The sequence below is a fragment of the Taeniopygia guttata genome, chromosome 4 (genome assembly GCF_048771995.1).
Source record: "Taeniopygia guttata chromosome 4, bTaeGut7.mat, whole genome shotgun sequence".
NCBI lineage: Eukaryota > Metazoa > Chordata > Aves > Passeriformes > Estrildidae > Taeniopygia > Taeniopygia guttata.
The window spans coordinates 53,145,067-53,159,997 of NC_133028.1; the positions used below are offsets into that span (position 1 = coordinate 53,145,067).

General features: G+C 41.6%; 1 protein-coding gene across 4 annotated transcripts in view; it reads left to right on the plus strand.

The window, feature by feature from the left end:
- The first annotated feature begins 453 nt into the window (after nt 1-453).
- The window catches only part of SNCA (synuclein alpha), a 65,248-nt gene continuing 50,770 nt past the window's right edge, over nt 454-14,931 (plus strand). Inside the window, exons 1-3 of one of the 4 annotated variants that reach the window (XM_072927784.1) lie at nt 454-708; nt 2,095-2,240; nt 8,322-8,363. In XM_072927784.1, coding sequence (XP_072783885.1) covers nt 2,120-2,240; nt 8,322-8,363 — 163 coding nt within the window. In that variant the 5' untranslated portion in view covers nt 454-708; nt 2,095-2,119. 4 annotated transcript variants of the gene reach the window in all.

Below are 14,931 nucleotides of genomic sequence, written 5' to 3' on the forward strand. Positions count from 1 at the left end.
AGAGTTAAGACTCGAATTACACCTGCAAGAGCACCACCTCCCGTGCTTAAAATGAACTGGGATCATGAATGTTGTAAGAACGGTGACATTGAACTGCAGTCATTCAAGGTTGAAGATTGGCAAGTAGATGAAAAAGAATTAGAAGCTGGGGGAGATTTTCTAAGGCTTTGGTGAAGTGACTCAGGGCTGTGCCGCAACAACAGCTTCCTTACACTTCTAAGATGAGGCGCTCCAGCCCTTGGAGGGAGTGGTGACTGTGCGGAGTCCCAGGGGGACCAAATCGTCCTCCCCACCTTTAACCCTTGCTTCTCTCTCCAGAAGCCCAGCAAACAGGTGCTCGCAGCTTATCACACCTCCCACCTCACCGCCGCGGAGGACGCGATAGGGTGGGCGCAGGGGGCCGGGCGGGGGGCGCATCCTCAACAAGGAGCAGGAGCCACCGCTCCTCCCCGCCGCGGCGCATCCTCCCGCCCCCCGCCCTCGCCTCTCGCCGCCTGCGGGGCTGCCGCCGGGGTGGTGCCAGCAGAGTCGGAGGGCTCCGAGCCTCGGGATGTGCTGAGCAGGGGCCGCTCCCTCGGGCCGCTCCGCGCCTCGCCCGCCCGCAGCCGCGCCGCCCCCGCCTGTCGGAACGGGTCGCTCGCCGGTGGCGGAGGAGCCCGGCGGTGAGTGCGGGCAGGGAGGGGCGGGCGCGTCTGCACGGAACCATAGGTGTGTGTCTAATGCCAGACAGCGGGATAGATCTGTCCTGTTGCACGTTCCCGTGTGGGCACGGGGGAGGGAGGAGGAGCCGGGCGCCGTGTCCGCCGTGTGCCGACGGCGTGTCCGCGGGAGCCCGTGGGTGCCCATATGGTCGCGCCGCTCTGCTTTCCTCGGTAGGTGCCTCGCCGTGTGCATGTATTTGTATGTTTGTGTATGTATAAGCTACATATATGCGCACATACGCCCTGCTCCCTCCCTCCTCCCTCTGCAGGTTCCCTTTGATGCACAGCCGCGGTCCCCAGGTGCCCCCGCACCTGGTCACGGCGCTGCCCCGGGGCCGGGCCTTGGCACCCTGCCGGTGCAGGAGCCGGAGGGTCCCGCGGGCCGGTGCTGCCTCCCCCGGCGCTGTGTGCGAGGCACCCACCCCCCTTCCCCATCCCCAGGGCGGCAGGTACCGTGGGTAGCTTGGCTGGAGCACAAACGCTGCCTTTCCTCGCACGCTCGTCACGAGTTAGTGGAAAGCTGCGACAGCCCAGATGCCTTCCTAGACATCCATTCCTCCTACTCAGCCTCTGGCAAAGAAGAGAAGATAACAGGCAGCACTTCTGTCTGTGTGGGTGGAGGAAGAGAAAGGATTACTGATAATGGATTTGTTGAAGGGACGCCGATTCTGGGTTTTAATTACTATTTAAGTGGTTTCGGTGTAGTACTGGATTGTATTGCTGTGATAGGACTCTCTTGGTAGCTTTAGTGCAGTGCTTTTAACATCCTGCTTTCTTGCTTTTGCTTTTTAGTAAAATATTTTCTCTAGTTGTGATGCATGCAAGGAACCCATTCAGGAAAACTCAGTTTCCAAAAGGAGGATGTGGACTGTGTGTAAAATGCTGGACTAATGGAAATGCAGCATTTTTTATTTTCTCCAGTCCTGAGCTGTAATGGCATTTTCTTACAAGTGAACATTTGTCATTTATGAGAGGTTTTGATTTATGTGTTTTGGTTTTCAGTTTGGTCTGTTTGCTTGTTTTTAAGTTGCTGATGTTTATTTAAGTTGGCATTTTTTCTCTGGATGAGAGGTGGAGTGTCATCAAATCACAGGACTAAATCTTGCATTCATCACATGAACAGAACTGTCCTTTGGGAGAAATGATGCCTTCATAGGCAAGGAAGGTACTTATCTCAATGGAACCATCTTCCAGTCAGAACTGCATTATTGGCAACCATAGGATTCTGTGGAAAGGGGATATCTGTTTCATATAGCTATACAATTTGGGTGGTATAAATAATATAATTTAAAAGTAATTGTGTTCCCATTTGGTTAGAATATTTTTCCCTTTTCGGGGATAAAAAAAAAAAAACTTACTGAAAGTGTGTACTTTTTTCTTTTTTTTTCTCTAGAGCTGTTTGAAAAAAGTCTTCAGCCATGGATGTGTTCATGAAAGGGCTTTCCAAGGCAAAGGAGGGAGTCGTAGCAGCAGCAGAAAAAACCAAGCAGGGTGTGGCAGAGGCAGCAGGAAAGACGAAAGAGGGAGTCCTCTATGTGGGTAGGTGGGCAGCAGAGAGCACGCTGCTGATTGGTGCACCCCAACATTCACAACTGGATCCTCATCAGACCCCTTCTTCTGCAAAAAATTATTTAATTGCTCATAGGAGACCATTGCAAAAGAAATAAGAGGAAATTTGTGACTTCCTGAGCTCTGGTTCTTTGAAGCCGAGTGCCTTACAGTACAGGTCATTGAGTGGTATTCCATGCAAGTCTGCCAGATCAAGGCTGAAGGGGTGGTTGGTACAGCAAAAATAAATATGAAGAAAATGTAAAAGCTGGAGGTGAAGGTAGCTTTGTAACGTTCTACAGAGCATGTGGGGCTTGAACAGGATTTCAGGAGGAGACACTTGAGAGGTTAGCTCAGGACTTGGGTGGTAGGACATGCCAACTGCTTGGTATGTTGACAGTAACATTTTGTATGGCAAAGTGCTATCTTTTGAAATTAATTTCATGTTGTGTAATTACTATTGCAAATTCACGGCAAAAATTTTCCACGACTTCTCAAGGAAGTGCCTCTACAGTTAATGAGGTAGGGCAGGTAGACCCCAAGGTAGCAAAGCAGTTGTTAGTGTCTTATTCTAGGCCAAACTAGTATTCCATAGAGCCTGGGATAAAATTATTTTCAAATCCTTGAGTGGTACTTTCATTCAGGATAGTCATCTTCATTTAGCAAGCACTAAGCTTTAGAAGAGTGTCTTGCAAATGCTGTCATGAAAAATGCACAGAAAAACAATCTGTCAAGACTATATGAGTAAGTGGTTATTTATAAAAAAAATTATTATGGCTCTGTTTCTCTTATTCATCAAATAAAGCTAGTCTATAAAAGAATGGAGGGGGAAAAGATAGCCTTTTCTGTAGATTTTGTAGCAGGTCAGTTCTGTTATGGGCACTGTGTGTACCAAGGGAGATGTGCTCACATAACAGAGAGAAGTTAAACAGAGCTGAAAACCAGAGGCATTTCTTTTCAATGGGAGTACTGAGGTCTCTGGTATCCCAGTGCCTTTTTTGGATTCCCTCTTGCAGGCTAGTGCCAGTCTGTAAGAAATTATTTCTGCTCCAGATAGTGTGGACTACTCATTTGGAATATACTTCCCTCCCTTTTAAGCCATAGCGAAGCTCAGTGCTCTTGCCAACAGGGATGGCAGTCATTTTGAACACTAATTGTAGGATGAATCTATTTTAAAATGAGCATCTGCTCATTTTCAAGACAGCAAAATAGATGTTCTTCCACTGTATATTGTGCTTGATGTTGTAATTATTTTTCAGAGGTTCAGAGGTAGGACTTCTATTTCGTTTTCTTGTAGTCCTGGCCATGCTTCTGGGGTCATTGGTTTTTGGGGTTTTGTTTTGGTGGTTTTTTTGGGTTTTTTTTTTTTTTTCATTTTTTTTGTATTAGGAACCTGCATTGTGTGCTAAATTAATCTTTGTTGCTGACCTGCTCTCCAGACTATAATAACATTTGAATCTAGTTCTGTTCCCGAAGGCAACAGATTTCCTGTTGTCTTCAGAGACACTTTTGCTGAGGTTGAACTTTGGAGAGCATGCTTGCTATTTTTTGCAAGAATTTCAAGCAATTACTGATGACCACAGAGCCCTGAGCTATGATAGGGACTTGTGCATGTGACTGTAGTAATGGTTGGAGGATCCTTCTCCCAACAGGTACCTGCTTTCCAGGAGGCAAGAGCTATGTGCACAGTTTGTTGTGCAGGCAAAAGAGCCTTTGGTTGGAAGCTGTCTCTAGAAGCTCTGGCTGTGTGTGTCCAGTTGTGTGCTCACCCATACAGGCATGACATTTCAACAAGTTCAAATAGGGAAAGGGGGATGTTTATCTGTCTACTTCCCAAGCACTCAGCAGAGTTGTCTCTTCCCCTGTGCAACATTAGCAAAGGCCAGTGTGATAATCTTTTGTTCCGCAGGCTGATGATGATTGCAGTGCAAAAGGTGGTGAAGGCCCTTTATGAGCAGAGGAGAGAAGCAGCACAATTCATTAGAGCTCATGAAGACTTCTCACTCCCTTTTTATATAGCTGGGTTTTCAGATTTGAGATTCACAGCCAGATTATGCTGTGAAAGCTGCCTGACATCTTGCAAAAAAGAGCCTAACAACACTGGGCTGAGTGGGACCTGTTAATCATTTTCAGTTTCATAACATTCAGCCTCCAATTGCTGGTGGAGAATTAAGAAGATGCAGAGTCTTTGGTCCAGATCCCCTAGGTGATATGGCTTTCCACTGAAATCAGTGCAATTGAAGTAAATGTGGAAAACATCTGGACCTTTCTGTCCAAGCTGCTCTTAACTGTTATGTGTAAGACTATAGCCTAATGCTACCCGGTAAGAGTTCTCTTTAAAACAGCTGCCATTTGGGATGAAATGTGGTCATTGTAATTCTTTTATTCATGTTTTGTTTTTAGCATTTTTTTTTTGGCACAAGGATAATTTCTCTTGGCAAAGGGAGAAACTTAGAGCTATGTAGGAGACTAGTGTATTGGAGGATTAATTGAGGGGTTTTTTTCCTGTCCATGCTGAAATCTCTACTTTGTTCCCTCAGTCCACTTAACTATTAAATACCCAAGGTCCTCTCAATACAGTCTACAATGTGTTTTTATGCTTTCAAGTATGGGGTTTTTTTCTCCTTAACTTTCTCTGCCAATGGGCTTCAGCACTGGCTGACTGAAATTAGTGGTTCTCTCTTAACTCCTTCAAACACAGCATCAGGGCCTTTCTTGATATCAAAGAATGGCCTGTTCATTGTTTAGAAAGAAGGACTGAGGCTCAGCAGTCCTGTCTGTGCTGTAAATTTAAAACTGCATCTTTCTGTATCCTTCAAGAGCTTTTAGTGTGAAGCAGAGAGGAAGTGAGTGACAGTACTTAATCTCCACTTGCTTTGAAACCAGGAACTGAGTAAGAAGGATGTTCTCACACACTCTTGGTGATGCAGTGTTCATGTTGTCTGCTGAGCTTCATGTGTGCTTCCAGGGAGCTCAGGTTTTTGCTCAGTTGACTCTTGAGTGCATGCTCACTGCCCAGGAATGGAAGTTTCCAGTCTGATTGGTTTTGGTGTGTCATAAATTCACAGAACAAAGGAATAGTTTATTAGCAGCAGGGTGGCTGACAGTTGTTTACTATTCGTGCTGGCATGTGGCCTTCGAGTAGAGCAGAGCAGTCATGACCAATTTGGCAAAGCCACCCAAATTCCTCCACTCCTTTTTCATAATATTTCTTATTTTTGTTTGGTGGTAGAAAAGCCAGCAGAGTAGTTGAGGGACTCAGGGTTGGTCTGGTAGAATAATGGGCTTCAGGACTTCAAAGCAAGTGTTTTCCTTAAACATTGATTGCCCCTTCCTCTAGTTTGGGTTTATGTCCCCCAGTCTGTAACTAGCTCTGACTAAGCAATGTCAGGAGTCTTTTGGTCTCTCAAATAGTCCAGAAATGAATGTGTTTGCAAACTCCCGGTACACTCCTGCATTCTGGCACAGTGACAGCCATGATAATAAATCATGAAGAATCTCTATGGTATTTTTTGTAATAAAAAAAAAAGAAAAATGCTGTTTAGTGTTCTCCCTCCCCTCACACAGATATCTGCTACAGCTAGGAAAAGTAGCATTACCAAATACTATTATTGCTTCTTGGTTTAGGTTAGAGTCATGTTCCTTGGCGCTTATATTATCCCTGCTTGGATTCCTCTGTACCCCTTGTTATGCAGGGTACAGTGAGCAAGATTATTGGTATTTTGGGAATGCCAGGATGAAAGACAGCTAATTTATCCTGGAACCAGTGTGGACAACCAGCTTCCCTTCATGGCTAGCCAGAAGTCGTCCTACTGAATTCAGCTGTTGTTATTTATAGGCCTGTTCTGGCAGATCCGAAATGTGCTCTGAGATGCTGTTGTAGCTGCCATGGCAGGAACAGCTGCTTGCATGCAAGTGTGCAGCAGTGGGGCAAGTACTCTTGAGCTCTAACATATGCTGTAGGGTCTGGAACACCAACCAGCTGGTTGTTTGCCAATTAATGGATCTGGCTATACATACCCCTGTTCCATATGGGCCTGTGAGCTGAGTTTTTTAAAGAGTAGTCTGTCTTCCACGAAAGAGACCAGCATTTCTGTGTGAGTTATGGTTGTAGCAGTGTTCTCTGGGTGAGTAAAGCAAGAATATACTTGGATTAGGTCCCTCTGGAGATGTGTGCATTGCATGAGTCCTCAGGGAGTTCTGCCATACCATCCATCCCTTTTTGGCCTCAGTGAACTGGGCACTTGCTAATTCACAGGTTGTCATGTCTTTAATGTCTTGGCTTGCAAACGGTCTGTTCAACAACATGAATGAGACATTGGCCAGGCCTAACAATGCCTTTAAATGTATGTGCTTACTATTAAGTATTCCAGTAGACACACTAAGCCTGCAGTGGTGTCTAGTTACTAGAAGTTAGTAGAACCATCATCTGTTTGAATTCCAGGATGTGCTTTTTTTCTTCATGTCTCATGGTGCTATGAAATTGAGAGCCAAAACAAGTCCCTAGGTGTGAACACTTCACATATAATGGAACTTTTGATTGTTCAATGGTAAATATTTTTCAGTAAGAGAAAGCAAACATTTTTTAAAGAGAAAATTGGAATAAAATGGGAAAAAGACTTTTCAGCTGTTTAACCTTATCATTAGCTAAAGGAACTAAATGGGGGGCATTTTCATCATTGTATTTGATGAACTATTTTTTCTCTATTATTTGTCATGGATTATTATTCTACTCTTACTCATCAGTAAGAGAGCCTTTTAAATAATGTAATCAATCTAATAGTGCCAGAACTACATGGCTAAAGTTCCATAAATTTGCAGTAGTAGCAAGTGGGACATATTGACGAATGAACTTATATTGTGCTTTTGTGTTTAATTGTATTTATTGCAAAGAATTTTGGACAAAAAATTGCTTTTTTTCTAATTTTCTGTTCATGCATTCTCTTATGTTAGAAGTGTAAAGTTAGAAATATAAATTATGCTATCTCAAATACTGAATGACAGCAAAAAAATTGCATTACAAATAAGGTCATTTCTGTGTTGGTAAGAAAAATAAAATGTCATCCTATCTCTGGCAGACTAGGTAAGATGATTAACTAGGAGCAATAAACTCTGTTAATTGCACATTGTTAAGCATCGTAGTCCACAGATGGATACTAATCCCTGAAATGTAGCCAAATTATGGAACCTGACAAGGGCAAGTAGAGGGCTGGTAAGGAAGAAGACGAAAAAGACACCCAGTTATGTTTTAAGCAGTATGTACTAATTAGTTTCTCGTCCCCTTAAAGACACAGGAGATGGTTTCCTTTCCTGCAGAACGGTGAAAAGTCATGGTCTTTTTGCATGGGTATTGCAGAAATCAGTTTGGTCTTCAGCATGGCAGAGTTACATTGCTTACACAAGTCTTGTGTTATGACTTGGTCTAGCACGACTTCCAGGTTGCTTCCTGCAAATCATATGTGAGTTGTGACAGTGAGGACAGTGGACAGCAGACCTGGGGGGCATTTTCATGTTGAAATCCTATCTACTGCTTAAAGCTGTTGTTTTGGATTAGTTGATATCTAAATCTGGCTAGCACTTCCTTCTCCCCGTGAATTTAACCTCTTGGCCTTTCTGTAGTTCAGTAGAGATTGTCAAGCCCTGAAAACGGAGACCTGGCAAAGATGAAATTTTAAGGGTCTTCTGGAAACTGTGACTCAGACCTTCTACAAATGCATGCATCATCCTCTTTGGGATGTTAACATGGTTTCTGTGCAGAGTCAGCTGTGTGAGTTTGCCAAGTGGGAGGCCTAACACAGCTATTCAGAAAATGGCAAGGAAGTCAGTCTATACTGCACAAGTGTTTCCAATATGGCTCACCTTTCCACAGCCAGTACCCATCCATGCAGTTGTTCTTTACTGATGGTTTTGCCTCTTCCCTTAGGCTCAATTTCTTTTAAATTTTTTAATAACCTTGGAAAATATTGTGTGCAGCAGTATGCAGTCCACATGTTAATCCCTCTTTAGCATCTATCTAGTCTTTACCAGTACTTAAGAATATGCATTTTCAACCTAATATTTTTCTTTGTTTAGGTTCCAGGACCAAGGAAGGAGTTGTTCATGGTGTTACAACAGGTAAGATGAATTATCTCTTGAGTTCAGCTTCTTTGTTTGCTTCATGAGATTAACCAGACATTTAGCTGTTAAAAATTGAGTTTTTTTGAGAATGTTATAATTTATGAAAGATGGAAAAGCATAGGAAAATTGAGAGATCTGGTTGGATGGAAAGACTGAATAGAAATGGCTTACAGGAAAGAAACAAATTTCAGAGGTTTTATTTGAATTTGTCACAGTTATGAGTGTTTTGAATTTTTTTAAATCTGACTAATCTCTCAGTAGCAAGAGTACTTTCAAACTTGGATTTTAATGATAGGTGTGTATCTTCACAGTAGCATTTCTACACCAAAAAAGGGGTAAATTTGCATTTTAAATTGATTTGTAGGGATCATTTTAGGTATTAACTGAAACCAGTAACCAATAATTTGTTTTAAGGGGCAAAATGAATGGAAGTCTTTGATGTCTACAGAGTGCAGAAAAGGCTTTGTTGACCATAGGGCATTGAATAAAATGTACAATTTTCTCCTGTAGAATGTGGGAGTTCTGGAGATGTGAGGAGAATGCATGGTCAATAGATTTTTCCCCAAACAAATTCAGAAACAAATAAGATAGTAGAAAAGGATTTTTTCCTCAGTGTATTGCCAGTCTCGCATTCAGCTGACACGTCACTGTATCATTGTGTTCACATTAACCAAGGCAAAAGAAACACTGATAGGTAAAAATATGTCAGTACTTAATACATAAATCACATAAATGGTTGAAAAGTCAGTCAAGAGTATTTCTAGTAATAAATCAGAATATCCAGATTAGTCCTTCAGAGTTGAGGCTGAGCATGTGCACTGCTGTTATGAGATTTGAAATCTCAGCTCATTAGACCTCAATTAAGAGAAATATTCAGAGGGATCTTTGCTATGACCAGTAGAGGATTGAAGCAGAATGAGATTTGGGACACCTATATCCAATATCACAGATGTGGGAGCAGCAACTGACAGCACTAGGAAGCAAGTTAATAGAGGTGATGTTCACCAAGCTGGGATGTGGTGGAATCTAAGTCAAGGGCATTTGCACATGTATGAAACATGCTGAAGCACTGGGATTCTAGTGGGCTACCTCAGTGGGGGACTTCTCTTCTTCATCCTGAAAGAAACTACTGATCTCAAATGCTGTGCCTCTTTATGTGATGGCAATATATTTAATTAGGCAGGAAATTTTCAGTGGGTGAATAGAATTTTAAAATACTTTAAATTTTCTTCTGGAAGGTACAAAACAGACGGTAAAGCCAAACATAAGGGGGACACACCTGTTATGTGCTGTGCCTGTGAATAGAAAATTTGGAAAAGTTACTGCTGATTTTAGGCAAAACAATAGCTGCTCCTCACACACTCTACGAAACAGGTGACATGAAATGAAACACTCAAAACTTGGGAATAATGGGTTCTGCGCTGCAGTTTGTGACCTTCTGGCCTTTCAAGCTGTTTGAGATGAGTTCAGCTGTTGCATGAAAATGGAAAATGAGCAGGGAGTGAACAGGTTGAACTGTGGCAGTGGGAAGAGATGGCTTCAGGCAAAATCTAGAGGTCACAGCTTCCAAAATGAAACAGCATGGACTTGCTAGTGTAAGAACAGAGCAAGTTCTTGGGCACATTTTAAGAACAAAAAAAATAATAGCAAGTCTATAAATGGTTCTTCTGGCAAGAAGAGAAGGTAGAAAAAACAGATTTGGGTTCACTGTAGTGATTCTGTGAGGTGTAACATGAAGACAGAGATGCTATGAGGTTGATGTAGAAATCAAATCCATTTAAATCAATGCTGTTAAAGTTGATGTGACAAAAATGCCTTTTGAGTTGGTTGTAAAGACCTACTTTTCTCTTTTCATATGACTGAATATTCACAAGTTGTGCTGGTCTTATGATATTAACTCCCCAGTGAATCATGTAAAACCTGAGGTGAAATAAACACTTTATTATGCAAATAAAAATGGTTTGAGAGGTTGGAGACAGTCAGGTGCAAATTAGAGTCACAGATCAAAATGAATGCTCACAGTTTTGCAGTTAGTCTTTTCTTAATGTCTGACTTCCAAAATCTTGATAATTTTGCTATCTTTGAATAAGCTGTGATTTAACCCCCTATGCTGGTGAAATGACACACCTTAAAGGGCTGAAAAACCTAATTGCGTTCTTCAGTCAGTTAATTTCCAAACCCAGAATTGCTAGACTGAGGGGTTTTGTGCTTTAAATGTGACCTGATTGTACCAGGTTTAGTGACATGAAGATACTGTGAAATGAGGATTCCAGGCTGTGATTCACTGGAATATGGTAAGTCTGTTATTTTCAGGTCACCCTTTCTCTGAACTTCTGATAAAAGCAGCTTGCTTATTGGGTTTATGGGGTGTATGCTCATGTTTAGAATTGTCTTCCTAATTGCATTGTATCTTGGCCTTTGACTGTAAATGCATAATTCACCCCTCTTTCTTATCTCCCAGAAATGAACAGTATCAAAGATGAATATATTCAGATATTCTAAATAAAGCACTATTTGTAAATAAGTCAGGTCAAAAAAGCTCTTAGTCCATCAATCATGTGAGTGAAGACACAATACTGATAGTAGTAAACCATAGTCAACTGTTTTGCTTAGTTCTTTACTTATTTGGGCTCATTCTTGTTTTTATTAAGGTTCTTAGTAACTGGTATTCCTACTCTTTAATGCTATCAGGTATCTTACAGAAAATTGCATAAGTTAAAGAACCGCCATATTTATGGCATCTTTGTAAATGAATTCTTCAAGCACTTAGGACAAACATGCTATTTGAAATACTTAGTCAAAAGTATATTTGGTGCAAGAAGAGTAAGTTCTTTAATTCAGGGAAATTCGGTGGTTTGAATCTACTTTTATTGTTCAAGGTTGAAAGTAACTAGTTATGATTTTGAATTGCTCCAGAGGTTTTACACTGATACTGTATGCTACCCCATTGTCTGTAATAAGTAGTGCAAAGGCAACATCAGTGTTAGTACTTTTTGCACAGTACTATAGTCAGTATTCGGAATTCAACTTATCCTTGGTGTGGTCATTGTACACTGTCCCAGGGTCATTTAATGGCATGAACAGTCTCTGCAGAGGTAAAAAGTAATTGGGCCATTGCACAGAAAAGCTCTGCAGAAGCTGATGTACTCTGGTTTGCAACACTGTGAGGCAAAGTAAATGTCAATTTTACTAAGACTTAATGGCTGAAGATCATTAAGCATTAAGATAAATTTAATAAGTTGGAATCAACCCCCTATATTGTGGACTGATTTGTTTGTGCACACTTAATGCTTTCCCCATTACTACTTAGCGTAAGCAACAAAATACATGAGGCTGGAAACTTATTTTGGTTTTTCTGCTGTTGTGGGGTTTTCAGAGCCCCAGGGTCACCAGGCTGGAGCTCATTATCGGAGTCACTCTGGTAATGATGTTGATGTTTTGTTATTTCTTAGAGACAAGAAAGAAGATTATCTCCTTACTATGGTTGCTTTTGCCAATATGTGCTATTTATATAGTTTGCTGAATTTATCTTCATGGCTCTGATTTCTGAAGCAGTGTGTGAGAGATCCTCCATGGTAACTCCTGTGTCAGCTTTCTTATGCTGTGTCTGTGTGCTGCTTTTGGTGGGGATGGAGGTAATTTTCTTCATAGTACCTGGTATGGGCTGTTTGGGATATGTGCTGGAACCAGTGTTGGTAACACAGGGATGTTGCAGTTATTGCTGGGCAGGGCTTACATGTGGAAGCATTTCCTGCTTCTCACCTCACCCCACCAGTGAGAAGGATGAGGGTTCACAAGGAATTGGGGGAAGAAACGGCCAGGACAGCTGACCCCAGTTGACCAGAATGATATTCCACACCATACGGCATCATACTGAGGAGTAAAACTATGGGGAAGGTTGGTTAGGGTCATCTTCTTGGGGTCTGGCTGTGCATCAGTTGGTTGGCAATGAGCAATTGTTTGGATTTGCATCACCTGTGGGATTCATAGCTTTCTTTCTTTGTTGTTTTCCTTTTTATTATAATTTTTTATTACTATTAGTATTTTATTTTAATTGAACCATACTTGGCCCATGAATTTTCTTACTTTTACCCTTACAATTCTCTCCTTCCCCATTCTGCTGGGGGAAGAAGGGACTGAGCAACTGTGTGGTGGCTAGTTGCCAGCTGGGGTTAAACCATGGCTGTCTGAAATAGAAGCAGTCTTAAGTATACTGCTTTTGTTACTACTTTTGTCAGTACCTTATTGTTGTGCCTGAAACAGTGTTAGTGGGCTGATTCTTTCCTTTTCCATTTGAGTTTGTATATACTAGGCCTTTGCTAGGATAATGTGTTTCTGGGAGGAGGGAATGAACTTGAGACAGTGTCTTCCCAAAATCCTGTAGTAGTGGGTACAGCAGCCCCTGGATAGTTGCTTTTGGTAGGTGGTTGTACTTGCCACGACAACATAGTGTAAGAAATGTGGGTGTAATAATGGCATTGAGAACTGGGTTTTTTTGTACTGCATCATCCACAGTGCACTCAGTTCCACTCTGTTTCTTGGTGTAGGTGCTTTAAGAGCTTGCATTGAGTTGTGCCTGTGACAATCAACACAGTACAACCATGTTTTATCATTTTATCAGAAAGGATGAGTCTGCTCAAGGCCAACTGAGCCCTTGTCAGCATCAAGCCTACTGAATTTGTCCTTTACATGTGTGGATAACAGTCTGGTCAGAGAGAGAGAAAGGTAAATAAGCTTTCCCATTAATTGGTCTGGGAACATTCAGGGGGCTGGAGGGAAAGAATAATCAAACATTAAACAATATTTTAACAAGTTGTTTTTCTCACAAAGAGGGTGTCTTCTTCATTAGCTTATCATGTAAAATGTGTTAAATTACCAATTAGGTCCACCTGTAGCAAACCAAGTTATAAAAAGAAGAGGATTCAATAAACGGGCTGCTTTTAAGCCTTCTGATCGGAGTCTGTGAAATTTCTAACTGTGCCATTCAGCACTTTTTAGAAAGGGGAGTTTTCAAAACAATGTGTGGCACTTCTATACAAAAAAATTTAACAGAATGAAAGGACCCTGAATTATAGAATCAAACCCAATGGTTTGGCTTGGAAAAGACCCTAAAGATCTGATTCTAATCCCTTATATGGGCAAAAATGCTTTCTGCTAGACCAGGTTGCTCATAGCCTCCTGGCCTGGAGCACTTCCAGGGATGGGGCATCCACAGCTTCTCTGGGCAACTTGTTCCAGTGCCTCACCACCCTCCCAGTAAAGAATTTATTCTGTATCTAAACCCATCCTCTTTTAATTGGAAGTAATCTACTCCTGCCCTGTCCCAACAGGATCACAGGATCCTCTCCATCTTTCTTGTAGGGTTTTAGGTACTGGAAGACCACAAGTAGGGTCTCACCAGCTCTGTCTGCCTTCATAGGAAGGGTGCTCCATCTCTCTGATCATCTTGGTGGTGTCCCCTGGACTCACTCCATCAGGCCCATGTCGTTCCTGTGCTGGGACCCCAGAGCTGATGCAGCCCTGCAGGGTGGTCTCACCAGAGCAGAGCAGAGGGGCAGAATCCGCTCCCTTGACTTGCTGGTTATGCTGCTTTGGATACACCCTGGGATCTCTCCCAGAAAATGAATGAGATGGAGGACAAATAAAAAGCAGTACTGAAATGTACCCAAAACAACTTCTCTTGTTTTAATTTTTTAAAATTTAAATACTTATTGGAAAACTGGGGTTTTGAATCTACTTTTATAAGCTGCTACTTCATTTTTTTAGACTTCTTCTTGCCATTTGGAACAACATGAATAAGTTTGTTTCATAACATTATCCAATTTCTTTCTGAAAGACCCAAGCACAATCAGATCTCACTAGGCTTTGCAAGATCTAACATGTTATGAGGACACACATCTGAAGATATAGGTTTTCAAGAAGTAGTGGAAAGCTTCCTATATAAATTTCATGCATAAAATCCAAAGCTTTTTGTGGTCTGTAGCTGGTAATAATCAAATGGGGCATCTTAACAGATGTCTTTTTGCACTTGCTGGTATTAAGTCAAACCTTCCCTGAGGACAACATTTGCTTTTCAGCAAACTCCCTTTTGATTATCTTCCCCCCTGCTTCCCCGCTAAAAAAAGGATGGCAATAGAGTAGTGAATGTATACAGTGAAATTTCTCATGAACTTTTAGGTTATTAGTGTCTAATATAGCGTGGGAGATATTTGAAACACACTTTTTCTAATTTCAGACAATGTGTAGTCTGTTGTTCTACTCTATAATGAAAGGTCTTGGTCATAAGAGATAATATTTAATTCATTACTAACGTTTCCCTTTAAATGAGCTGGAATGAGCATTAAATTATCTGCTTCCATTTTCAGTCAGCAGATATTTATAATTTGGGTCTTTAATAAAAGTTGCATATTAGTCTTGTTTAGCTTTCTAGCTTTTTCCTAATTTTTGCTATTTATTATCATTCATAGTAATGCATGCTGCCTGCCCTTTGATATGGACAACTGATGCTCTTTATGTAAGGAATTAAAGAAATGTAATTTATCCACAGAAAGTCTAATTTTCATTT